Source organism: Protopterus annectens, chromosome 1.part2, assembly GCF_019279795.1.
Source record: "Protopterus annectens isolate FY-2018-M chromosome 1.part2, PAN1.0, whole genome shotgun sequence".
Lineage (NCBI taxonomy): Eukaryota > Metazoa > Chordata > Ceratodontiformes > Protopteridae > Protopterus > Protopterus annectens.
Genome location: NC_056727.1, coordinates 552171473 through 552198819, shown reverse-complemented (window position 1 = coordinate 552198819; position 27347 = coordinate 552171473). Strand labels below are relative to the sequence as shown.

The 27347-nt window shown below is 46.3% G+C and overlaps 1 protein-coding gene across 1 annotated transcript in view; it reads right to left on the bottom strand.

Moving 5' to 3' along the window:
* The window catches only part of NINL (ninein like), a 1970063-nt gene that overhangs the window by 1090955 nt on the left and 851761 nt on the right, over positions 1-27347 (bottom strand). Inside the window, exon 9 of the mRNA XM_044057633.1 lies at positions 9838-9974. Within this exon, the coding sequence (XP_043913568.1) occupies positions 9838-9974 (137 nt within the window). The remainder of the gene's footprint in view (positions 1-9837; positions 9975-27347) is intronic.

Here is a 27347-nt window from a genome sequence, read left to right as displayed (position 1 = left end):
ACACCTGCCCTGGAAGAAGTAACTCCTTGAAAGCCATTAATGCAAACTGGACTGCTAACATCTCTTTCATGTTGATATGTAGATGCTGTAGTCTGGCAGGCCACTTGTCTTGTATCCACTTTCCATTTAGATGAGCTCCCCAAGCAATGTCTGAGGCATCTGTCGTTAGAATCTGACTCGCCTCTGGCCGGGTCACAGAGAGTCCCTTGTTTAGGTGACATTCCTGAGCCCACCACAAAAATTCCTTTTGAATGCAAGGTATTATTTGAATGACAGTGTCCAAATCCTGGCAGTGCTGTGTCCATACATTTTTGAGATACCATTGCAGCTTCCTCATATGCAGTTTGGCATTGGGAAGCACCAGAATACAAGATGCCATGAACCCTAAGGCTTGAAGGACTGTCCTTGCAGTCAGCCCGGACTGAAGAGATAGTTGATGGAAGTAACTGGAAAGATTCTTTTGTTTGTCCGGGGTTAAAAGGCCATCTGGGCTGCTGTATTCAGTCTCACACCCAGAAAGCACATGTCTTGAGAGGGTACTAGACTGGACTTTATTTCGTTCACAGAATACCCTAGGCATCTTAGCACTGCTATGACATAATCCAAATGCTGTAGAAGGTCTTCCTTTTCTTGAGCTAGAATCAGGCAGTCGTCCAAGTAAGGATAGATTTGAATTCCTTTTAGCCTGAAGTAAGCTATCACTGGAGCCAGAACCTTTGTGAATACTCTGGGCACAGTGGATAAGCCAAAGGGCAATGCAGAGAACTGATAATGAGAATTTCCAGCTCGAAAGCAGATACTTCCTGCAACTTAGTCTTATAGGCACATGAAGGTAAGCTTCCTTGAGATCTAAAGTTACCATCCAGTGATCCTTGCCCAGCAGAGGTAAAAGCTGTTGTAACGTCAACATTTTGAACTTGGGAATGTCCAGATAAGTGTTGAGGATAGATAAATCCAAAATTGGCCTCCACGTGTTCCCCTTCTTCGGTACTAGGAACAGGCGAGAATAAAATCCTAGGCCCCTTTCTGGCACAGGAACTGGCTGAATGGCCCCTATGTGGAGCAACAGAGAAATTTGCTTGTGAGCCTCTTGTCTTTGTAGAGGAGGAATGTCTGGCATGCCTTTGAAAGGAGGCATGGTATGGAAATAAAACCTGTAACCGTGGTGAATGATATCCAGAACCCATCTGTCTTGGGTAATTAAATCCCAATTTTCTTTGAAAAGAGACAGCCTTCCTCCCAAAGGTGCTGCCAGGCGAGAATGTACTGGCAGCTGAAAAGGCAGGTCATTGGGTCTGCTTACGAAAGGACTGACCCTGCCCTCACCAGAAGTCTGAGCAGGGGAACTCCTGTCCTAGGCCTAAAGAACCTTGAGCTCTGCCCCTACCACGTCTAGACCTACCCCTAGACTGGGAATCATAAGCAGGATAAGTCCATCCCTTAGTAGGCCAATTTCTACTAAACTTCGGAGGCTGCACCTGCAAAAATCCTTAACAGTTTGCATAGACTTAGCCTTGTCCTCCATTTTCTTTAAGACTGCTTCCACAGGCGAACCAAACAACACATCAGACTGCAAAGGAGCATCCAAAATCCTTGTTTTAACATGCTCAGCTAAATTCTGATCTCTCAACCAGGCATGCCTACGAAGAACAGAACCAGTGGCAGCCACCCTCGAGGAGGCCTGCACAGCATCAAAACCACATTGCAAGGAATGTTTACCCACCTGTTCAGACACATGAACTAAATCCTGCAACTCTTTACACTCAATACCTTCTGCCAGAGCATCCACCTTAGATTTCAATTGTGAAAGGAGATAATTCTGATATTTTAACATGTGAAACTGACAATTCAACGCCCTCATGGCTAAAGTGGAAGAAGTATACACTTTCTTTCCCCATCTATCCAAAGCCCTTGCCTCTTTATCAGGAGGAACAGGATTTTTAACAAGAGGCCTTCACACCTTTAGGCCCCTGAGAGACAGTTTCCGGGTCTGCCCTAGGACTCTTAAAAAGATACTTATGAGCTTCAGGCACCCTATAGTACCTATCCGGTTTAACTGGGGCAGGAGGCAAAGAATCAGGATTGAGGGAAGCCTCTGCAAAAACATCTTCCACCACATTCAGAACAGGAGGTATAGCTAAAGGCCTATGCTGGGGTAAAAACAAGAATTCCCTAAGCCTCTTCCTGGAATCAGAGAAATCTTGACCTTCCCATTTAAAATGCTCCCTCATGGAATGCAGAGTCTCTGAAAATGAAAAATCCTCAGGAGGAGAAGCTGAAGGAGTAGAATCATCCACATCAGAATCAGAATAAGGAGGATACTCCTGCAAGTCTTCAGCCGAAGACTCAGAAGCCTCGAACATTGCTCAAAACTCTCAAACTCAGGTTCCACCCTAGGCCTCTTATCAGGAGGGGCATAGAACCTCTAATCATAGTAATCAAATCCTCTGCCATTTTAAGCATATGTTTCTTAGGCAAAGACCCTGAAGCACTAGGAGAAACCCCACTGAAGTTAAACTTGGCCTGCCTCTCAAAGAAGCCTTGGAAACAGAAGGGAGGCTCTAACCACCTTAGGAAGAGAGGGAAGAACAGCCACCTGAGAAGCCCCTCAGCCTGGCCTACTTCCTGCGAGGATACATCCTGTAACAGTAAAGTCTCTCCCTGAGACTCCAAAGAAACACCTGGCAAAACCTCCGGCTCCACTGAGCCTTCTAAAGATCCGCCGTCTGGGACTGTCGGTTCTTCCACTCTAGGCTTTGCTGCTTTGTCCTTGCGCTTTTTGCCAAGCGGGCGTCGGAGCCTCCGGCGGCATTTTATAATTACAACGCTTCCCAAAAACTAACCTGGCACAGTCTAACCTTCTCTTAATAGTGCGTTTGTTAAATCTAGCACAAGAGCGGCATCCAACAACGTCGTGCTCAGGCCCTAAACAAGGTATACACAAAGTATGGTAATCCCTATGAGGTATCTGTTTCCCACAAGAAATACAGTTATTCACTTTTTCTGACATCCGGTTAAATACTGAGGCAAGTAAAAACCAAAATATTCCCCAACGGGGTACTTAGCCAACTTTGATTCGGTCTGAAACTCTGACTTCAGAAACTTTCAGAACGCCAACCTGCACTCGCAAAATTGCTTCTGCATCGGACCATGCGGCAAAAAAGACTGAGGATATGACGTCGGTCATGCGCATTAGTACCCTGACGTACTGACGTCAGTCTAATGCGCCCTGACCGACGTCAGCCATATACTTTGGTATTCGGGCCGACTGGACAGCGGACTACCCCAATAGTTAGGACTGCAGCAATGTGGAATGAAGAACATCTCAATATCAACACTACTGAATCCTAATATGTGGATATCCCACCACTGCCAACCAATATATGTGACACCCCACCACTGGCCCAGTAATTAAGGAGCCTCAATCCTCACACTAGCACCACTGGGAGATGCACATTGGGAGGATGACAAGTACACACAGTATTTTCAGATGCAGCTCTTTGCATCAAGTGCAATTTCCCTTAAGAGCACAGAGAAACCACAGTCACTCTGGGGCTGGTTTCTCACTCTTTCTCCAGATCCGCAATAAGACTCCTCACTAGCACTGCTATAGAGGTGAGATCTCAGCTAAGTGACCAACCCAAGACCTCCAGCACCCTCTCTGTCCAACCAGTGCTTTGTGCCCCTGCCCTGGTAGCTGACACACACACACACACACACACACACACACACACACACACACACACACACACACACACACACACACACACACACACACCTGGGAAAGACTGGCACATGCTTACTATCTATGCCCCCCTTCTGCCCAGACTATAAGGTAGTTTCCCTTGCCACCAGTCAATGCTTATCAGCTACTTTAAGGCCCTTGACAAAGGGTGTCCAATCTTACTGTGTAATGTTACTATCAATACAAATGGTAGTTTGACCAAGAGCAAGGCTATTAGGAGTGACCTACAGTGCCACCAAATATGCAAGTACTCTCAGAACTTAAACACGTCTCTCAAAGATCAGCCACAATGAAATGTTTAAATATATTTAATAACAAAAGAACAAGAAAATACTCAGTATGTACTTACTGTTACATCAGAGTTCAAAATCACAGGAAATATTTAAAACAACATCGCAAGATAGTCTCATATAAATAAAGAAAAACATGTAAGCTACGCTTTTCTATATTCCTGACTATATCTAACAGAATTATACTATACCCTAGTACACTTACATCACAGCAAGCAAGGCAGATTAAACAAATCAGCATAATTATGAATGACAACATTGCTATTCATCTCAACTGTCCCTGCTTTTGCAGAATGTCTGTAGTTTTGCCTCATATTTTGCTTTTTCCCTTGTCAAATTATTGACCTTCTGGTAAATCACAGAGTATTAAAATCAGTCAGTAACGCCAGTCAGTTTTATGCTTCATATTGTTCAGAAAATGCATGTTGATGAAAACCTGTTGTATCAACTTTTCAAGTTACTTACAGTACTATTTAAAAACTGTCCTTTATTTTGGGCCTTTGTCCTACATTATTTTTGGCCATGTCTCTGAATCTTGAGCAAAGCTGTTGAGGGTTATGTGTGAGAGAGATTGATTTCAGCCAGGTATGTACCAGAGAGAGATAGAGACCTGACTATGCCATATGCAGCTAATGTTCAAGTAGTGCCTCGATTGCCTGTCAAAGCTGTCCAGGAAGATGGGATTGAGCACCCATTGCTCATAGCTCCCATCCTTGTAGGGAGAAGGGATCTCTGGCTTGCCTCAAGGGTGTTACCTTACAGAAGGAGTAGGTGTTAACCAGTGGAATTCTAGCCAGCCAAGCCCAAGCTGTAATGGTAGCTGAGGGGAAGCCAGCATGCTGAGGTATACTTTTCTTCAGATGACAGCAATAACGGGCTTGAAGCCATTCAGTGGAGGAGGCACTCCCAACAGGGAGAGAATACGCCACTCCAGGACCAGCAAGCTGGTCTACTCCCTGCCATCTGACTCTTACTGGGAAACTGAAGGGCTAATCAGGTTTCCTTAGTGGGAATGAATAGGCTGTAGGACTCTTGCCCAGCCCAAGAATGCTCTGCTCCCATGTCCCCAGAATAAATGATTAAACTAGGTGTCACGGAGCAAGGTCCTCAAGGGGGTTCAAAAATGGTGTGAATGATTTTGAAGACATGCAGTCTGTTTTTATACTGAGATTTCCTTTTGCCATTCCTAAATCCTTACTAGCAACATGGCTCAAAATATGAGAAGAATTCTTTAAGTGCCACTATCTGAAAAGGAAAAGTGAATGCTTTCACTTACTTATTTTTGTATTGACCAGCCAACAGTTTTTCACCTAATGGAGCTACCTGGTGACCAAAATATGTTAACAGTGTACACAATGTATACAAATCCCCAAATTCTTTCCAGTCACAAAACTCAGACATAGCTTCTGCCAAGATCCTGCTCTCAGCACCCGTATTTTATTTAAATTTTACACTTTCTCCATTAAATCTTAGTATTTATTTTTAGCATTCTATTTTCCATATGTGCCTTCCTCTCTCCGAATAATTTTCAAATTTCAATTATCAAGTCTTCTCATTTCTAAAATATGAACAAACAGTTAATTTTCACATTTCTGTTCAACATCTAAATCCTTTTGAGTGCACCTACTTTAGGTTTTACATATTTCTGAGAAATGCCCTCTTCTGGCAGTCTCTTCAAACTTGATTAAAAACCAGGCATGACTGCCTGTCAAGCTTATGCTCACATTTACTGAAGGCTCAGTTAAAAACAATGCAAGTACCTCTATCTTGGATCCTTTCTTTGTTACAGTACAATGCACAGCTCTCACTTTCAGATCCATTACTTTTACAACAGACCATGAATTTAATTTCTCATGGTTGATCTTACACACACTGTATTGGTCAATTAATTCCTTTAAATGTGTAACACTTTCACCTGCTATACAGACACATCAACACCTTTTGATATGGTTATGTCCATTTCTTTAACACTTTGCTTGTTTTACTTTTAGATCACAGATTACTCACACTCTTATTAGAGAATTATGCAGCTGAACAAACTCATCGTCTTTGGTTCTGTTATTCAGCTTGTTAATGAATGCATCAATGATTTTATTTTAACAAATTTTGCTTCATCCTATAGCCTTCTACCCAGTACCCCACATCCATCCATCAACCAGCCCCCCCAAAAAGCCTACTCTGATACAGCTGGGACCTACTCAGAACCCCAGAGCATCCTGATTGGCTCTGCCTTGACCTTCACCTGGGGGATATATTTAGTTTATGACCAATCCATAGCTCCCCTCTGCTACTTTGGGATGTGCAGTGTATCATCCTGTCTCTGCAGCAGCCCAGCCATATCCCCCCATCCCTTCCCCTCCTATGACCTAGCCCCCGTCACAATACTCCCAGCCTCCACCAGGGATTGATGCAGGGAACACCTACATAACACCAATCCCTCTCTGCCACTTTGTCAGTCACCAGAGCTGCTAATCAAACCTGGACTGGCTGGGCTGTAATCAGGGTTTTATTCCTGTATGCCACCAGTGTGGCTTTTTCATCAGTAGTCGCTGCAGTACTATATGCCCTTATAAAGAACACATTTTAGACAAATGATGCATTCTGTCTGGGTTAGCAATAACTGCTGAATTTACCTTTAAGTACTGCTATAATGTATTTTTTGATATAAAGTAAAACAATTAACCATCTTTTTGTTTCTTCTCCCAGCAAAAAGCAGAACAATGCACACTGAAATGCCTTATGTGCTTCATTCAACCACTAGCAGTGAGAAATAATTCAACATCTGGCGCTAAAGCATACGGTTTTTAGCCAAGTTTCCTTCTAGTGGCACAAATATTCTAGAAAGGTACAGCTAAGTAGATGCATGTTGAGTGACCAAAGACTAAGCCGAATGTTGTTCTGTCAAAAATAAATTACCAAAAACATTTTCAGCAATTTTTTACAAAAAGCTTTTTTGCAGAGGTCATTCCTCTTCCAACACCCCCCCAAACTCCCCCAATTTATAGATGCCATCTCCAAGGTTGCACAACAGTGGGAAAAAGTGCAAGTTCAACAACTGCTGAAAATGTTTTTGACTATTTATTTCTGACCAAACAGCATTCAGGTTTAAATTCCTTAAACCATTTAAGTGCATCCCCAGCTGGGCCATATTTCTACTCTGAATTACATTTCTGTCATTTCGGGCACAGCAAATGTTGAAAGCAAATGTATTTCTTCATTTCAGCAGATATATTCATTAAATGAAACAAATTTTGTCCACATAATCATATCATCGCAAGATGTTTAACAGATAAACACAGACAGTAGCTGTGGTCTAAACTCCATGAAATCTATACCACAAACTGAACTATTTAGAATTTGTGTATACAGAACTACGTGCAAATCATTGTTATAAACTAAATCATGTATGTATATAATAGTAACTGTAACCACCTCAGTCTCCTACTAATCCTTCACAAAAATCATCAAAAGTCACAGCTAATTTAGTGAACCATTGACAGCCCTAGATGATAGTTAGGACTGCAATTGTACCAGTGGAGTGGTCTGCTTGGGTGACTCAGTTGGCTCTAATGGGGATGAACAAAACTGTCTGATCATTCAAGGCCCTCCCTGGTCCACAAGAGGTATTTTCTTCTTGTGGGAGGGGTGTACTAGGCCATAAAGAACACATGGGCCAAAGTAGACTTCATAAATGCTGCCCACAGTGGTGAGAGCAAACTTTCTTTTCAGGAGATCAAATTCAACAGGGTACAGACAGGCTTGGCAGAATAAAGACCCTACAATAAACTACTACATGTAAATGTATAAGTACTTCGTAAAGGGAAAATAACCTCATCCATACTATCCAGCACTAAATCATGTCTACAACTGCAACTTTAGCACACAGTATCAGCGCAGTCAAAATTACAACAAGGCAACATGGCAGTTCACTACAGAAGATGAAGACAGAAACTTGACCAGCTACTCCATGAGTGCAGGCTCAGGGGAAATGTGAAACCTTTTTAGGTGCCTGACTTACTATGGAGAACTGAAAAATGAACACATGAGGGATCTAAACCCAAAAATGACAGAAGACAATACTTTCTTGCTCACATGGTTCAATGCCTTGCAGTCCTTGTATGGTGGAAAGGTAGAAAAATACTGTAGTGTTTGTAACTAGGACTGGAGTGATGCTGGACAGTGGATTTTTATGAGAGTCCACTCTAATGTTTGATCAAGATCTCATTCCATTCCACTGACTTAAATAGATCATCTCCATTCTTTGAGTCACTGGGGGTGTGGGGGGTGTGGGGGGGCATATGACCAAAGTCTCCTCTTTATCATACTTATTCCCAGATACTTATGTAGAGGCTTCTGAAGGGAAATTAAAAAGGGCCACAATCTATATTGTGGTGGCTATCATTCATACACAAAGGCTCCAACAAAGGACTGGTCATCTATTTTTCTGAGCTGCAGGAAGAGAAACTCATTACTTTTAAATACCATCAGATAATGGCTTTAGGTCCTCTGATTCCTCAAAGGAAACCAGACAGGAGAAAGATGATCCATTTGCACTCATGGTTATGGTATGATGCTATTATATGAATGAAGTCAACAGTAAGACTGACAGGCACCACATGTTGGACACTGGTGCTCAGAAGCACACTAGTCAATGATGGTTAGAGGACTTCAGAGGCCTGCACTGATCATAATGCTGGCACGCCATGTTCTACAAGGGTACATTCCTGTGCTTTCAAGTACACTTTGCATAAGACCTCGAAAATCTTCCTGAAAACTAGGACCAAAACATGAAATTCTCCTCAGCCTAAGCAACTGAGCCCAGATGGCCCTGCTAGAGAACATGAAGAGGAGTATTTACTGCTATTCATTGTGCAATAACCATGGGATCCACTTAGTTCCCGATGATGAACCTAGGCTGAGTAGCATCTACACTCTGGGGCATAACCAAAGGCTGCCAAAACTGCACCTCTTGCAGGTCCCTCATCATCCACAGGAACAGACAGATTAGTACAAACCTGAGCCCTTGCGATTTGATGGTGAGGGAGTGATATCTGGAGACAGGTAGGCTGAATCAGAAGCAAACCTCCAGCAGGATGTGAACATTGTATGCCATTAACTTCTTTAACCTTCAGATGATGTCCCACTAAATGCCTGGAGCTGTGCAGAGCATGTTTCTCTCAAAACTCATACTGGGCACTTTTAACTACTACCATTCTTCTTCCGGCTGCATTCAAGGGTAAATGGGCTGCATTGCTGGCACTTAAAGCACTCCTCCACATCATGCTCCTTTTCCAGGCAGAATGCATGTGCAAGTCATGGTTCTTAAAACTGGTGTATGCACAAACACCAGTGTTATGGGGCAGTGAATAGGGGAATACTGTCATAACAGTCATCAAGATAAATTGTCTTAACAGCAGAAAAGAACTGACAACCAGAGGGGAGAAGAGCAACTTGCTAGGCACAGTACATGACAGTCTGCATCAGCCACAAGGAACCCACACCCCTCAACTCAGAAACTTACGAGAAAAAAGTCCCAAACTGGAATGAAACAAATACCCACAAAAGACAGAAATAAATTTGAACATAAACAAATTGTGCCAAATGAATGGATCAGCATTCTCACTTGTTATAAATGTTTATGTCTTTATTTGCAGATAACATAAATCAAAGACAACATTTAATAGAATACATACAAATGTTAAGTCAGATTAACTCCTCTGAAACTACCTGCAATATGTACTACAATCGGTCCACTGAATGGGTCAGTGCTATAACCCATTTAACAGAAAAAGGAATACTTACTTCAAGTACTGGACTTCATTTCTGTAGGATGCAAATGCAGCCTGATGGACTTTGTTGTTGTTAACCATAAGTTCATTATCTAGAGCAATGGATAGCTCTGCAAGCTCCACTTTCTCCTCTACATTAAAATCTAAAGCCTGAAAACAAAAACAAAATGTTCTTTATAAAATATGTGTCTTCTGCAGATATATATTATTACATCACTTAATTTTTTTTTTAAGTACAGTTTGGCGCAGTCTGCAGTACTTGTTTTCTACAAAAATTCAGATATTCAAACCTTATGCTTGACAGATATTTAGATTATCTAGTCAGTGCACCATTGAACCATATGAGAAAATATGCCAGAAAATCACACCTACAGCTTTAAACCAGTGATGAAATCAATGCTCAAGAACAAAATTAATTTAGCTCATGTAGTCCTAGTTAACCCAAACCCAGAAATCATCCTCAGCAGGACATTGTGTGATTTTTTAATGAAGTCAGCAAGAAAAGTTTGAGGTGAAAGGCGTTCTACATACTAACTAAAGATGGTAAGGACCAAAAATCCAGCTTAAGTAATAATGCCACATTTTAACAGGCTTATTGTGCAGAAATCAACAGTACAATGGGCAATGTCAGAAAAAAACAAAAAAGTTATGTGCCTACCATAACATTCCATCTGTGTTGTCCATTTTAATTTTTCCTCAACTATTGGGTTCAGATCCGATTCTCTGATCTGACTCTGCCGTTAAAACAGCTTGTGGCCACCTAAAAGCTTTTGAGCTCCTTCCTACCCACAATGCACCAACCCCTAACATACTTCAGATCTTGTTTGTTAGAAGACATAAATTAAGAAATATTAATAAAACATTCCTGACAGAGGAAGCCATTATCTGGAGCTCAACATAAGGCACAGTGGTGCCCTTATAAAATCCCATTCTTCCAGAAGTCCATAATGACACGGAATGGGGATTGGTGGGCAGGGAGTTGAGAAAGAACGAAAATGGACAAACACAGATGGAATGTTATGTTAAGTACATAATTTTTTTATCCGACATTGTCTCATATGTGGAGGAATTAATGAAAATTGGCAGAGTCCCCAGCTACCTGAAATCCCAGGTAGACTCCAAGGATATTCCTGAGCACGGCTGAACCAAAGGCTGCTCTTCCTCCCCTCAAGACCAGATCTGGTTTCTAATGAGTAATAAAGGTATGAGGATTAGTCCAAGTTGCAGCTGCACATATACCCTCCATGGAAGGCCTAGATATGGATCTAGCTGAGTGGGCTCTTAAAGGTTTTGATAATGAGAACCCCAATTAGTTGTAAAAGGATATACAGTCAGTAAGCCATCTTGCCAAAGTTACCTTTGTAACAGATTTGCCTATTTTGTGGTCTGCAGTGGAGATGCATAGATTTTCACATTTCTTTTGTTCTGTGTAAGTAGAAATGTTAATTGTCTATGAGTGTCTAACAAGTGCAATATGTATTCTCGCTTGTTTTCAAATTTTAAAAAGATAGATTAATGGCCTGGTTGTTAATGGATTCTGACACCACCTTGGGAAGGATTGGTTCTTAAAGTCTCGCTATCCCTATGAAAAAAATAAAGCAGAGGGGTTTAGAGAACAATGCTTGAAGCTCATGGCCACTAGAAAGATAGTTTTCTAGATCAGAAATTTTAGATCACATTTTGCTGCTGGTTCAAATGGAGCATGAATTAAGGCCTGCAGCAGCAGATGTGGATTAGGGTCTTTATAAGGTGGTCTGATTAAAAGAATACCTCTTAAGAAGGCCTTACAAATCTTAGTTGAGGCCAGGGAAGAATTTTCAACTCCTATATGGAAGTTATAGATTGCTGCCAAATGAACTTTGACGGTAGAGGAGCTAACGCCTTTGCTAAAAATTTTTGCCAAAAATTCCAGGACACTTTGTATAGGGGCCTAAAAAAGGGCAATATGTTTTGATGTGCCCAACAAACAAATCTCTTCCATTTACTTTTTGTAAAGTTTACTCGTAGAAGCTTTATGGAAAGCTAAAAGTATATGACGGACAGGGGATGACAATATAAGTTGGCTATTAATGGAAGTGAAGAAACTATGCGGTCAGCTTTAGGTTTGAGACATCTGGATGAATCACACCTGTCAGGTGAGACAGGAGGTCTGGAATCGGATCAGGAATCCAAGGTGGGTAAATTAGATAAGGCCATAGGAAGGGAAAAAAACCTGTTGAGGCCATTAAGGTGCAATAAGGATGACTTTGCTCTTCAACCTAGCAACTTTCTGCTGAAACTTGGGGATCAAGGGAGTCAGGGGGCATAAGCACAGAGGAGAACAGGGGTCCAATTGTGGAGCAGAGCATCCCTTGGTGATTCCCCTGGTTGGGGGGGGGGGGTCAAGGCAAAGAAGCTGCTGCAATTGTTTAGGGGGAAGCAAAAGATCGCAGCAAAGCTGGCCCCACTGATGGAAAATTAGAAGTTATGTACTCACCATAACGTTCCATCTGAGTAGGTGACTTCATTTGGATGCAACCTGTGGGTATCGGATCCGACCTCGGATCCGAGCCGGCATTTCAAAAGCTTAGGCTCCGAGCTCCTAGCTCCTCCCTCTTACCCATAACCCCTTGCCAAGCCCTGACTGACCTCAGATTGAGTTTGCCTAAATAATACTGACTACAGTACATGAACAAAAGCATAAATACTCGCTCTATAAAGGTCAAATGAAGTCACCTACTCAGATGGAACGTTATGGTGAGTACATAACTTCTAAATCTGAAGTAGGCAGACTTCATTTGTCTGCAACCTGTGGGACAGAGTCCCCAGCTACCTGAATCTTGGGCGGCCGTCATGGAAGGATGTTCCGGAGCACCGCTGAGCCAAAGGATGCTCTTCCTCTGGAAACAACATCCACTTTATAATGAGAAATAAAAGTATGAGGCGAGGCCCAAGCAGCTGCCGCGCAGATATCATCCAATGACACACGGGACTTAAAGGCGGCTGACGTGGAGACTGCCCTAGTAGAATGAGCCGTAACCCTCTGAGGAGCAGGTCTACCTGAAGTGTCATAAGCCTGCAGAATACAATTAGCAATCCACCTAGATAGTGTGACTTTAGACACTGCTTTACCCAAAGCAAATTTAGCAAAGGAGACGAACAGCTGATCTGATTGCCTGTGACCAGCTGTTCTGTGAATATAAAATCGTAACTGTCTATGAACATCCAAAGAATGCAATTTGTATTCTCCTTTGTTTGAGTACTCGGGGAAAAAACACAGGTAAATTGACTGACTGGTTGATATTAGATTCTGAAGAGACCTTCGGAAGAAAAGATGGATTGGTCCTGAGGCACACCCTATCTGGAAAGAAAGAAAGGTAAGGCGGCTTGACGCATAGAGCCTGAAGTTCAGACACTCTTCTGGCTGAAGTGATAGCTACTAAGAAGGCAGTCTTCCAGGAAAGGTACTTTAGGTCTGTAGAAGCTGCAGGCTCGAAGGGAGGAGCAGTAAGGGCTTGCAGAACTAAGGATAGGTCCCAAGGTGGTACAATCTTCTTGACTGGAGGCCTCAATAAAAAAATCCCTTTGAGAAAGGTTTTGCACAATTTAGCCGTCATGAGGGGAGCTGTCTCATGACCAATGTGACAATGCGAGATGGCTGCCAATTGTACCTTAATCGTGGAAGAACTTGCCCCTTGATGAAAGAGGTCTGTTAAAAAATCCAGCACTGCTGACATAGGTGCTGAGAAAGGATCCAAAGTTCTCTGAACCGCCCAAATAGAGAATCTCTTCCATTTACTCCGATAAACCTGCCTGGTGGAAGGTTTATGAGCTGCCACTAAAATGGCCTTGACCGGTGACGAGATACCGAGTCCTAATCAAGGATGGAACTGGAGCAGCCAAGCTGTCAATTTCAGGGTGTGTAGATTGGGAACCGAAATTCCCAGAGGGTGGGAGATGAGATCCGAATCGGATCCAGAATCCAGGGTGGATTGATTTTGTGAGACCATACAAAGGGAACCAGGGTTGACGAGGCCAGAGCAGGCGATGAGAATCATTCTGCTCCCCAAACTGTTGGCTTTCTGCAGAAGCCTCTGCATCAGAGGTAGTGGAGGGTAGGCATAAAGGAGACCGGAGGCCAAGCATGCACCAGCGCATCTCTCGGGAATTCCCTGGTGGGGAAGCAGAGCGAAGAAATTGTCGCATTTGGCGTTTGAGGGAGAGGCAAAAGATCGCAACAGGGTTGCCCCAAGCGGCAAAAATCTTCTTCGCTACCTGAGGATTGAGAGACCACTCGTGAGGTGAAAGAATGGTGCGACTGAGTTTGTCCGCAAGGATGTTGGATTTTCCCGGAATGTGCGTTGCTACCAGAAAGCGTTTGGTGGAAATTGCCCATTCCCAGACTCTCATGGCCTCTCGACAAAGGGGATAGGACCTGGTTCCTCCCTGTTTGTTGATGTACCAGACTACCGACATGTTGTCTGTCTGAATCGCAATAGTCCCTGAAGGAAGAACGTGGTGAAGTGCTTGCAACGCTAGGAGCACCGCCCTCATTTCCAGGACATTTATATGCAACGACATCTCTGTGGGGTTCCATGTGCCTTGGACAATCTTGCCCGCAGAATGCCCCCCCCACCCGAGGCAGGAAGCGTCCGTGGTCACTGTGGCTCGGGGAAAAGCAGCACAAAAAGGTCTCCCTGTCAGGGGCTCCGGAGACAGAAGCCACCAAAGAAGGGAATCCTTGCACGCTTTGCTGACCGCTATCGGAGAGTTGAGAGAGGAACTGAGAGGGGACCACTGAACCTGAAGGGTCCATTGAAGAACCCGCATGCATAGGCGCGCATGAATAAGAAGCGGGATAGCTGCCGCCATCGAACCTAGGGCCCTCAGGACCGAAGCTGCAGTCGGAAATGGTTGCAGGACCGCTGCTACATGACACTTCAGGTTGGCAATTCTGTCTGGAGTGAGGAAGGCTTGCATTGACCTGGTGTTTAGCCTTCCTCCTATGAAATCTATAACTTGTGTGGGGTGCAGCAAAGATTTCTCCCAGTTGACAGTGATGCCCAACCTTGGGGCTAGTCGAAGAAAGTAGTCCGTGGCTGAGCACAGAAGATGCCTTGATGATGCCGTCAGGAGCCAGTCGTCCAGGTACGGAAAGACCTGTAATCCCTGGAGCCTCAGGTGGGCCGCTACAACAGCTAAGACCTTGGTGAACACCCTGGGGGCTGAGGTGAGACCAAAGGGAAGGGCCCTGAACTGATAATGACTGGCTCCCAGCAGCGAAGAAACCTCCTGGACCGTTTGTCCATGCGAATGTGGTAGTACGCGTCCTTGAGGTCGATGGAGCACATCCAGTCGTTCTCCCTCAAGAGGGGGAGTATAGATTGAAGGGTGACCATCCGGAACTTTTGCTTGGTTACTGACAGGTTCAGCAGGGAAAGATCTAAGATCGGTCTTAAGTCCCCCGTTTTCTTTGGCACTAAAAAGAACCTGGAGTAAAACCCTGACCCGGTTTGATCTGGGGGGACGCACTGGATAGCTCTTTTTTCTAGCAGCTGTCCGATTTCGATAGCTGCTGCCTCCCTTTGGTCGGGTGGAACATCTGGGAGGCTGCGAGATCTGGGAACCTTGTACAGGGGAATTGTATAACCTCTGGATATCACACGAAGCACCCAACGGTCTGTTGTGATGGACTCCCAAGAAGTCAGGTGCCTCGAAAAACGCCCCCCGACTGCCTCCAGAGACGGACAGCCGGGCAACCCTTCAGGGCTGCTGCGTGGGCCTATCAGAGAAAGGTTCTCTGGACCCAAAGTTGCTAGGAGCCCCCCTGCCTCTAGGGGCGACCTCCCCGTCCTCCTCTGCCACGGAAGGACTGGTTATCCGGAGCAGGTTGGGACTGCTGCGATTTCCAGAACCACATCTTCTTCTGTCCCTTTTGGTTCTTCGAGAAGGACCTCTGGGGAGCTGAGAAGCAGACTCCGACGGCAGACAGCGTCTTCCCGTCCTTCTCGCTCTGGACTAATGTTTCGCGAACAGTTTTGCCAAACAAGGCAGAACCATCGAAGGGGGCATTCGCGAAGGTCGCCTTGAAGGGCTCTGCAAAATCACAGTGGCGGAGCCAGGCCTGTCGCCTCATGACTAGGCCTGCTCCGCTGGCTCTAGCGGCTCCCTCAGTAGCGTGAGAAAGCAGCCACATAGATGTATTCGAAACTGATCTAAGAGTGGCCATTCGGGTGGAGTATACCTGTTTATCCTCACTCGACATGGACTCTGGGGGAGATGCAGCGTATTCTTTAATCAGATCCCGCTGCATCCTGATGACGTGTGCCATGTAGTTCAGCGCTCTCAAAGAGAAGGTTGCTGAACTGAAAACTCGCTTCCCAATGCGATCCATCGAGCAGGACTCCTTGCCCGGAGGATGCATAGAGGGACTCTCCTGGGCCAACTCCCTCTTAGTGGCTGCAGCCATCATCATGGCATCTACTGGGGGGCCTTTGCTCCAGTGAGTGCGGTCCGCCGGAGGAAAGGATACGGTCAGGACGCTTAGGTACAGGCTCAACGGTGTCCGGATCCTTCCACGCTCTGATGGAGATAAGGTCCACCAGAGGGTCGGCAGGAGGGGACACCCAAGAGGTAGATGGGCCCGCCTCGAATGCCTCCAAGAACACAGACGCGGCTGAGGAGGCCTTGGGGCAGACCACCCCTGATCCTCAACATTTCCATAATGTCTCCAAATGAGGCGTCTTCAGGGGTGACCTTGGGAGCCCTCCCTTCATCCAAGTCTGTGTCTTGTAACGGACTCGGGGGAGTCCATGTGCCTCCTTTTGCACTTACGCTTCCGAGGTACTTCTTCGGGGGGGGGCTGTCCGAGGAGTACTCTTCCGCAGCTGGATGTTCCAAGGGAACTACTTGGGACATCGAGGCGGGCTGTCCCTGGGACCGGCTGGTGGGGGCCTGGCCCAACTGCAAGGGAGTGCGGGATGGAGCCGTGGCAGGGACCGGGGGTCCGGTAGTCCTCAACAGTGCCCTTTCCACTACGTCGAAGGCCGAGGGGGAGCCAGCTTCTCTAAACCCAGAGAGCCGACCCCCACTCGGATCCGACGCACGGATCGGAGCCGGAGCCGAGACCGTCGGATCCGAGAGACCGGTGTGCTCCGACCTAGACGGAGCCGAAGATACACCAGCTCCCTCGGACCTGAGGCTCGGTCCTCGGCTCCGAGAGGTCGGGTCCGAAGTACCCGAAGCACTCAAGGGATGGGACGGATCCGAGGTGCGCCGACCTATCGGATCCGAAGCACCCCCGGATCCAACTCTGCCCGGTGCCGACAGCTCCGAACCCATGGTATGGGTCGGAGAAGGAGCCAAAGGGGCGAAAAAAGGGGTCGAAGCCCCTCCCGGATGGGGGGGGGGCTAGGAGCACTCCCATTTGCATTTGGGCCTGGATGAATTTCCTCATCATCCGGTCCATATCTGCTTCACTCATGGAGAATGTGGATCTGGTGGAGGCCACCGAAGCGGACCTAGAGAGCCGCCTTGGGGACCTCGCTGAAGGGCTAGCCTCCTCCTCCTCGGGCCCAGGAGAGAACCGAGGGGAGTGGAGCCGAGGAGGAGGAAAGCTAGAAGGCACAGGGGAGGCCCGCTTAGATGGAGGAGCCGAACTGGAAGTTTCGGCTCTCCATTTGTGGTGCCTCTCCCTGTGCCTCTCCTTCTTCTCTCTCTCCCTAGAAGACTCTCTCTCCTCCGGCATCTTAGAGGGAGGTTGAGTCCCAGCCGGAGGAGGAGAGCCCACAGCAACTGCTTGCTGAGTAGAAGGGCAGAAGCGGCGGTATCTGGAGGGAGAAGTCCCGCCAGCACCATCTTCGACCTCCGCTCCCTCAAAGCTCGGGAGTTGAACCCTGCACAAATGGTACAACCAGATGACAGGTGTTCAACCCCCAAGCATTCTTGCCCGAGTGTGGCCATCCGCTGGGGACAGCTTATGACCACACTCGGTACATTTAGAGAATACAGCCTTATGGGCTTCAGACATTTTAAGCCCTAACAGGCCTCAAACAAACACACACACACAAACTACGCAAAACCCGAGAAAAGTTTAAAATAAAGAGAGAGGAAAGCCTAACAATCACTTCTAACTAATAAAATTAAAAAAGTTAAGGTTTTTGAAAATTTTTCTGTCAAAAACAACTTATCTGTACTAGGAGCTCTGGAATCCGTCGCAACTTGAAAGCGGCAAACGAAATCTGGGGTCAGTCAGGGCTTGGCAAGGGGTTATGGGTAAGAGGGAGGAGCTAGGAGCTCGGAGCCTAAGCTTTTGAAATGCCGGCTCGGATCCGAGGTCGGATCCGATACCCACAGGTTGCAGACAAATGAAGTCTGCCTACTTCAGATTCATTTTTTACCTTCGTGTTAAGAGACCACTTGTCAGGTAGTAGTATGGACCTGCAGAATTTGTCTGCTATCACGCTGGATTTCCTCAGAATGTGCGTTGCTATCAGAAAGCGTTTGGATGAGATCGCCCATTGCTACACTGCAAGTGCTTCTCGACATAAGAGGTAACATCTGTTTTCTCCTTCTTTGTTGATGTACCAAACTACCGACATATTGTCTATCTGAACTGCAACTGTCTTCTAAAGGAAGAGCATCTTGAAAGGCCTGCAATGCTAACAGCACCACTCTCATCTCTAGGATATTGATATTTAAATTGGCATGTTTGGGGGACCAAGTGCCCTGCATTGTTTTCCCCAGGAAAGTGCCCCCCCCACCCAATCTTGGATGAATCTGTGGTCACTATGGTCTTGGGTTGAGTAAAAATGAAAAGATGGCCTTCTAGGACCTGATCTGATCATTTCCACCATCAAAGGTATTTCTTGCATGCTTGAGTTTTGCGGGCCACCTCTGCCATGTGGGTGGTGTCTTCCATTTGAGTCCCCCCCCCCTCTTTCTCTGGGGGAACTGTCTCCACGTGGATCTTGGAAAGGACACTGAAATTGTTTAAACCACATTTTTTGTCCTCTTCGTTCATTCCTAGAGAAGGTCCTTTGAAGGTTGAAAAACGTACTCCCACAGCAGAGAGCCTTTCCGTCTTTTTCATACCTGGAGTGTGTGTCATTTGGGGCCAAATAAAGAAATTCTGTCAAAAGCGGCATTGATGAAATGGGACTTGAAGGGCTCCCACAAAGTTACACAAGTGCATCCAGGCATGCCTCATAATTGAAATACCTGAACCTGCTGCTCTTGAGGTGCCCTCAGCTGCATGACAGAGAAGCTTCATGGACGAATATGAAATGGACTGTAGGGTTGCCAACTTTGAGGCCACAAAAGCCAGTGGCTCTGCAATAGTGGTCCCTGAAAGAGAATTTGACAATTCTTTTATCAGACCTCTTTGCAATGTAGTAAACTGTGCCAAACAGTTCAGCAACCTAAGAGCGAGGGTCGCTGAAGCGTAGACACTTTTCCCAAACCTGTCCAAAGCCCTAGACTCCCTGTTAGGGGGATGGACAGTGGAACTTTGTTCCACAAGTTCATCGTTAGTGGCCACTGCCATGACCATGGCATCCACAGGTACTCCCTTACTCCAGAATTCCCTTTCTGCTGGTGCTGCCAGAATTTGGTCTGGTCTCTTAGCTATAGGTTCAGAGTCATGCTCCTTCCACACTTGCTGAGAGATCAAATCAATGAGCTCATCAACGGGCAGAGTTACCTAGAAGGTAGATGGGCCAGAGCCAAATGCCTCCAGGAACACCAACTCCTGTAAGGATTATGGGAGGACCAACCACCCCTTTGTTTATGAATCTCTTGAATGTGCCTAAATAAGGCAATCAAAATCAGTATCTACAGTGATATATTCCAGAAGGGAATCCAAGTGCCTCCCTTTTGCACTTTCTCTTCTGAGGTACTTCTTCAGTGGGATGTTCCAGAGAAGTATCAGAAGAGATGGTGATACACTACTGGGTTACCTGGACAGATTGGGCTAGCTGTCCCTGTGGAAGTGAATGTTGAGACTCAAGGCGTAGACACACATGAGACCCTGAAAGCATATCCAAGGGGGGAGAGACCATCCATCTAGCTGAAGCAGAGAACACTCGCCCCACTACCTCAAAGGCAGAATGTCCCTGGAAGAAGGAAGCCAACAGAGCCGGAAATCCATGCTTCTGCAACATTGGCTCCTTCTGCCCCAAAGGCAATCCACCCGAGGCAGAGGTTGGAGAGCAGTTGTCCAGAGCAGAGGCTCCAAGGGGCAGAGATGGCTCTGAAGTCTTCAGAGTTGACTCCAAACCCTCAAACCTGACCAGGAAGCTACGGCTACGAGAGCCCTCCTATTCCAAACTTGTCGGAACCAGGGAGCTCATATAAACCCTTGGATCAGAGATTACAACTATCCTCAGATCCGATCCAGATGGTCCTGGCAAACTCAGATCCAAGAACTCCAAAATGAACTGCTGGAGCAGATAGTGGAGGAAGACAGCAGATCAAGGCTTCCTGTCAAAAAGGAATAGGAGCCAGGAGAACCCCCATCTGTATCTGCACCAAGATAAATTTCCTCATCATCCTATCCACGTCGGCTTCGGTGAGACTCCTAGAGGAATGAGATGAGGCAACAGAAGGGGATTTTGAATGCTATCTCTCCAAAAAGGGAGATGGGACCTTAGATGGCAAAAGGTCAATGGAAGGTGAATATCAAGTTTTTGGCAGGGGCTTCGGATCCGACAAACTCTGATCCAAGGAAGTCTCAGAAGATCCAAGAGCCAACTTTGAAACGGAACCCTTCGGATGGGATTTATCCTTTTTTGGAGGTTCTGTCAAGGACAGAGTAAAAGAGCCAAACAGTTTAGGGGACTTTTTTGCAGTCTCCTTGGAAGTAACCTTAGGGTGTTGAGCCCCAATAATTGCTTCTGAAAAAGTTGCAGTAACCCCTTTAAGATCAGTTTATTTTTTTGATCAGAGGTCGCTTGCAGGTTGAAATTTTTACAGGAAGCACAGTCAATGTTAAGGTGATCTGGGCCAAAGCAACATGCACATAAATCATGTGCATCTGAAACAGGCAGCTTATGGTCATACTTTTTTGCATTTTTTTAAACCCCAAAGGGCCTTTTTTGGACATCTTTAAAGTAGATGTAGAAAAAAGGAAGGATCAAGAAAAAAAAAATGTTTTTCTTAACAAGAAAGTAAGGTAGGAAAACAGTACCTGTAATGGTACAGAAGAGTACACTGAAGGTGTAGAGAGAAAAGTTAATAAAATAAAATATAGAAAAAAGTTAAATTACAACAAATTACCCGCAATGGTAAGTAAAACGGGATACAATATGTGTAACAAAAAACAAGAAGTTATTTACTCACCATAACGTTTGATGTATGTAGTCCATCTCACCTCACATTCTTACCCATGGGTTCGGAGCCGAATGTCAGCTTCGACTCAGCCAACTTTTCAAGCTCGAAGTCTTTCTATTGGCTTGGCTAAGATGGTATCCCATGCTGCAGTGCTCTCTATCCCCAGATCTAGTTTGCTACGAGCCCCAGCACTCATTCTCCACGCATAACACCACCTAAGGAAAGGAAAAACAAACCAACAATGAAGGGAGCTCTGAAACCAGACCTAACCTTAGGATCCTCCAGGACGGGGGAAGGTGAGGGTAAAAATGTGAGGCGAGATGGACTACATACATCGAACGTTATGGTGAGTACATAACTTCTTGATATTATGTAGTCCAAGCTCGCCTACATTCTTACCCGTGGGACAGCGTCCCTAGCACTTAAATCCTGGGAGGCTCAGTGGAAAATACTCCTGAGCACTGTGAAACCAAAGGAAGACCTGCCCCTAGATACCACATCCAACTTGTAATGAGTAACAAAGGTGTGAGGAGATGCCCAAGTAGCCGCAGCACAAATATCCATAGACAATCTGACCTGATAGGCTGTAGATGTAGATACAGACCGAGTAGAGTGAGCCTTCACCCGGAAGGGTAAATCTTTACCCCCTGAGGAATAAATGAAAGAAATACAACTGGAGATCCACCTGGACAGCGTGACTTTTGAAACAAGAGAACCAATTCTGTTTTCCGAAAAGGAAACAAACAACTGATCAGATTTTCTGAGGTCTTTCGTTCTGTGCAGATAAAAACGTAATTGTCTGTGTACATCCAATTGATGAAATTTGAATTCTGCCTTGTTTGAGAACTAGGGAAAAAGCACTGGCAACTCAATAGATTAAGGTTACTGATTGACACCACTTTAGGAAGAAAGGAGGGGATCGGTTTGAGAGAAACCCTGTCCTCATGAAAAATCAAATAAGGGGGTTTTTGACTGATAAAGCTTGAATCTCTGAAACGCATATAGCTTCCAAGTTAAGAATTTTAAATCAAAAGTGGCTGCAGGCTCAAAGGGGGGTGAAGTAAGAGCCTGTAGAACAAAGTTTAAATCCCAAGGCATGACAGGTTCCGATACCGGAGGACGAAGTAACAGAGTGCCCTTCAGAAAAGCCTTACAGAGTGTATGTGCCATCAGGCTAGGCTCGTGTGCGACATGAAAGGTAGACATCACCGCCAATTGGACTTTAATGGTTGCAGCCGCTGAACCCTGGTTAAAGAGCATAGACAAGAACTCCAATACAGACAAAACTGGAGCTGTGTAAGGGTCAATATGTTTGGTATGCGCCCAGATTGAAAACCTCTTCCATTTACTGTAATAAATCTTCCTGGTCGAGGGCTTATGAGAGGAAGATAAAATATGAACCACCTCCGGTGAGAAATGATGAAGCCTAACTAATGACGGAAGTGGAGTAGCCAAGCTGTCAACCGGAGGGCCTAAAGAGAGGGATGGAGCTGCCCTGACAAGTGTGTCAGTAAGTCTTGGTTGTGGGTCCAGAATCCAAGGAGCGTCCATGAGATAGGGATGGAGAAAGGGAAATCAAATTTGACGAGGCCAGTGTGGGGCAATCAGAATCATCCTGTTTCCCAAGGATTGTGCTTTCTAAATTACATTTTCCAGTAAGGGGACTGAAGGGAAGGCATACAGTAGACCGGAGGGCCAATCGTGGACTAGAGCGTCCCTGGGTGACTCCCCTTGAGGGGGTACCAATGTGAAGTAGCTGCTGCATTTGGCATTGAGGGGGCTGGCAAAAAGGTCGCAGCAAGGCTGACCCCACCTGCAGAAGATCTGTTCCGCAACTTGACAGTTCAGGGACCACTCGTAAGGCATCAGAATGGCTCTACTTAGTCTGTCTGCGATCACACTGGACTTCCCCGAAATGTGCGTTGCCACCAGAAAATGTTGGGAAGAGACTGCCCGCTGCCACACTCGCATGGCCTCACTGCAAAGGGGATAAGACTTGTTCAGATACCACACCACTGACATATTGTCTGAGTGGATTGCAATAGTTCAGAGAGGAAGAAAACTCTGAAGTGCTTGCAACGCTAGTAGCACAGCTCTCATCTCCAGGACACTGATATGCAGATGTATCTCGTGCTCTTGCCACGTGCCTTGGACTGTCCTGCCTAGATAATGCCCCCCCTCCCCATCTGGGAGGCATCTGAGGTCACCGTAGCAATCGGGGGCGCAGGAACAAAGGGCTTTCCTGCATTCAGGCTGTCGGTGCGAAGCCACCAACTGAGATCCTGTTTGCACCTGTCCGAGTAGAATAGGATGAGAAAGTGGAAGACGTTGAAGAGATCACTGGGCAAAAAGAAGCCACTGAAGGAGTCTCATATGTAGCTTTGCAAGAGGGACTAACATAATCGTCGCAGCCATTGTCCCCAATAGTTGGAGGACCCATCTTGCCTTCGCTCTTCTCGGAGGGAGCAAGGCGTGAACTTGTTGTTGTAGGACTCCGATTCTTTCCTGTGGTAGAAATTCCCGCATGAGGACGATGTCTAGTTCTGAGTCTATAAAAGTGACATGCTGTGAGGGCAACAAGGCAGATTTTTCCCAGTTCAATGTGATGCCCAACTGCTGACATAGGTTGATAATAGTGTCCCTGGTCTGAATTAGCAGATGCCTGGTGGTAAAAGTAAGGAGCCAATCGTCCAGGTATGGAAACATTTGGAATCCCTGACGTCTCAAGTGAGCAGTCACCACTGCCATGCATTTGGTAAACACCCTGGGGGCTGTGGTGAGACCAAAGGGCAGGGCTCAAAACTGAAAATGACTGGCTCCCAACCAGAAGCGTAGGTGACTTCTGGATGCCCTGTCCATCTTTATGTGGTAGTAAGCATCCTTGAGGTCGATGGAGCACATCCACACTTCTTTTCCCAACAATGGGAGAATAGACTGCAATGTGACCATTCGGAACTTGGACTTTTGCACGTGGGTGTTCAATTGACTGAGATCCAGTATGGGTCTCAGGTCCCCTGTCCTTTTCGGCACCAAAAAAAATCTGGAGTAAGTCCCTAATCCGATCTGGTCTGAGGGGACATGTTGGATGGCTCCTTTTTGTAGCAGCTTTGAAACTTTTGAAGCTGCATAATCCCTTTGACTGGGTGAAACATCCGGGATTTTCTTGATTGGAGGGGGATCTGATGAGAAGAGGATGACATATCCTCTGGAAATTATTCGTAGAACCCACTGGTCCTGGGTGATGTCTTGCCAGGCCTCAGGGCACAATGAGATTCGACCCCCAACTGGCTCCAGAAACGCACAGTCGGGCATCCCATCAGAAGCGGCGGTAGGGAGAACCACGAAAGAATCGCAGGGGCCTCCTCTGCCCCTAGGGCGGCATCTCCCTGAATAACCACCCCCTCCCCTGCCTCTGGAGGGGGGCTCACCTTGTGCACCGGGAAAAAACCTCTAATTTCTTGAACCACATTTTGCCACCCCTCTGGGCCTTGGGATAAGGCCTAGAGGGAAGGGAAAAACAGACTCCTATGGCAGACAGAGTTTTTCCCTCCTGCTCGCACCTATGAGGAACCATCGAAAGGGGTGTTGGTGAATGAAGACTTGAAGGCCTCCGCGAAATGACAAAGGCGCATCCAGGCCTGTCGCCTAAGAGCAACTCCTGAACTTGCTGCCCTACTCGCTCCTTCGGATGCATATGAAATCAGCCTCATGAAGGAGTTTACAATGGAATTGAGGGTAGACATCTGAGTGTTAACCATCTGGGCCATCACCTCAGAAATGTAACCCGTGAGAGTATCTCCAAGCTCCTTGAGGAAATCTCTCTGGAGCCGTGTAAAGTGAGATAGATAATTCAGTGACCGTAAGGTAAAGGTCGCTGAAGAAAAAGTACGCTTCCTGTACCGGTCCATGGCCTAGACTCCTTGTTAGGGGGATGGACGGTGGAAGAAGTCTTGGCCAATTCCTTCTGAGTGGCAACTGCCACCACCATGGCATCCACAGGGACTCCCTTGGATAGAAATTCCCTATCAGGAGGAGCAGACAAAAATTTATTGGGTCTCCTGGGGACTGGTTCCACAGAGTCAAGGGTTTCCCACATCCTTTGACAAACCAAATCCAGAAGCTCATCAAAGGGTGGCAATACCCAGGAGGCGGAGGGCTGAGCATCAAAGGCCTTCAGGAAGACTGACTCCTCCTCAGAGTGGGCTTTGGATGGTCAGTCACCTCTTTGTTTCAAAATCTCCAGGATGTCAGAGAAAGAAACATCCTCAGAGGATGACTTGGGGGACCCCTCTGATTCCTTGAGGTCGGTGTCTGATGTGAGACTCATCCTGGGAATCTATGTGGTTCCTCTTGCGGGACCCCTCTGATTCCTTGAGGTCGGTGTCTGATGTGAGACTCATCCTGGGAATCTGTGTGCTTCCTCTTGCATGTCTTCTTTCCGGGTGGCTCCTCAGGCAAAGGCTCTGAGGGGCCCTCAGAAAAGTGGGGACCACTCCTGGGGTTACCCTGAGGCCTTGCGGCTCCGCTGTCTAGAAATAGATGGTGGTGAGAGACCTGCACCGGTGTAGTAGGGGACAGAGTGACCGATCCGCATGATGCCGCTGATGACCTGGCAGTGCACTCCGCATGGCCTTGAAGGCTTGTCCCCCCGAGTCCGAGGAACGACCAGCCTCGGAAGCCAAGACAGTAGTCAAACTACCCCAAGCCGAAGCACTGAGAGGGAGACTAGGAACCAAGGAGGTGTCCCGAAGTCTCTCCCTCGGGTCCGACCGAAGAATCCTGAGTCCTGAATCCCGTGGATGGTGACGACGGGGTTGGAGCTGATGTCGGCACCGATAAGCCAGGAGGGGCTGTCGGAACCGACATAGGGACACATCACACGGAGCCGAGCACTCCGGCTCCGAAAGCTGAGGTGCGCTCGGAGGAGGAAGTATCAAAGCAGGCTGAGGGATGGGCTCCAGAGCCAACTGGGTCAGAGCAGAGAACAATTTTGCCAAAACCGGTGACTGAGAGAGTCTCTGCACCACTCTGTTGACGTCCACATCTGATAAGGTCCTGGAGGATTTAGAGGATAGAGAAGGAGATAGAGACCTGCGAGGAGGTGATACTGGTCTAATGCTAGGCGATTGGCTCCAAATAGGTTCCAAGATGATTGGAGCTGATGCAGGTTTCATAACAACTGACACTTCCTGTGGCCCCAAGGACAATGGAGCAGAGGATGTCGAAGCAGACTTTGCTAATTTCTCCAGTGGCTCCAAGGAGACTGATGGAGCCGGAGATCGCTTTTTAGATTTAGAAGATTTTGCCTTAGAGCTGGAAGCAGTTTCTAGACCCTCCTCGAAGGAGGGTTTGAGAAGTCCCTTCAAAATCAACTTATTCTTCCTTTCCTGAAGAACTCTCGGACTAAAAGCATGACAGAAACTGCACGACTCCTGGAGATGGATTGCTCCCAGACAATACACACAGACAGAATGCCCATCGGTAATGGACATTTTATAACTGCACTTAGAGCATTTCTTGAAGCCCGAGGGCTTGTGCTCCTTAGTATCTTTGGACATAGCTAACCAACAACCAAAAGCACCAAAGACAAGTAGTCACTGAATAAAGGATCAACGGTCAAACAGTCACAAGGCAGGAAAAAACTACCACTAACAAACTACCTCAAGATCTCTAATTTAAACAATCCTTAGACACAACACAAGGGGATTAAAACTTCTAATTTAAACGGTTTTAGAACTGGTAAAGTTTATAACACAAGGAAAGCTAGGGGACAGACTAGGTCCTCTAACTGAAATGGGCCTAGTCCATTAGAAACAGCTAGTGGCATACCACAGAAAAAGAATCAAACACACAACTTTTCCACAATACAAGACCAGAACACACAATAGCTATTAAAATAGATTTTTGTTTGCAACAAATTCTCTAGTAATGAAGAAAAAGGGTACTTGGCCACAGCCAAGAGTGAGACCACATCCGAGCTACACGAGCGGCAAACGAGATCTGGGAATAGATAGCAGTGCAGCATGGGATACCATCTTACCCCAGCCAACAGAAAGACTTCGAGCTAGAAAAGTTGGCAGAGTCGGAGCCGACATTCGGCTCCGAACCCACGGGTATGAATGTAGGTGAAATTGGACTACATAACATTGATAATTAAGAAGAAATAAGTAAATAAAGACTTATCTTTGAATAACTGTTCGAGAGCTGAGATGACCA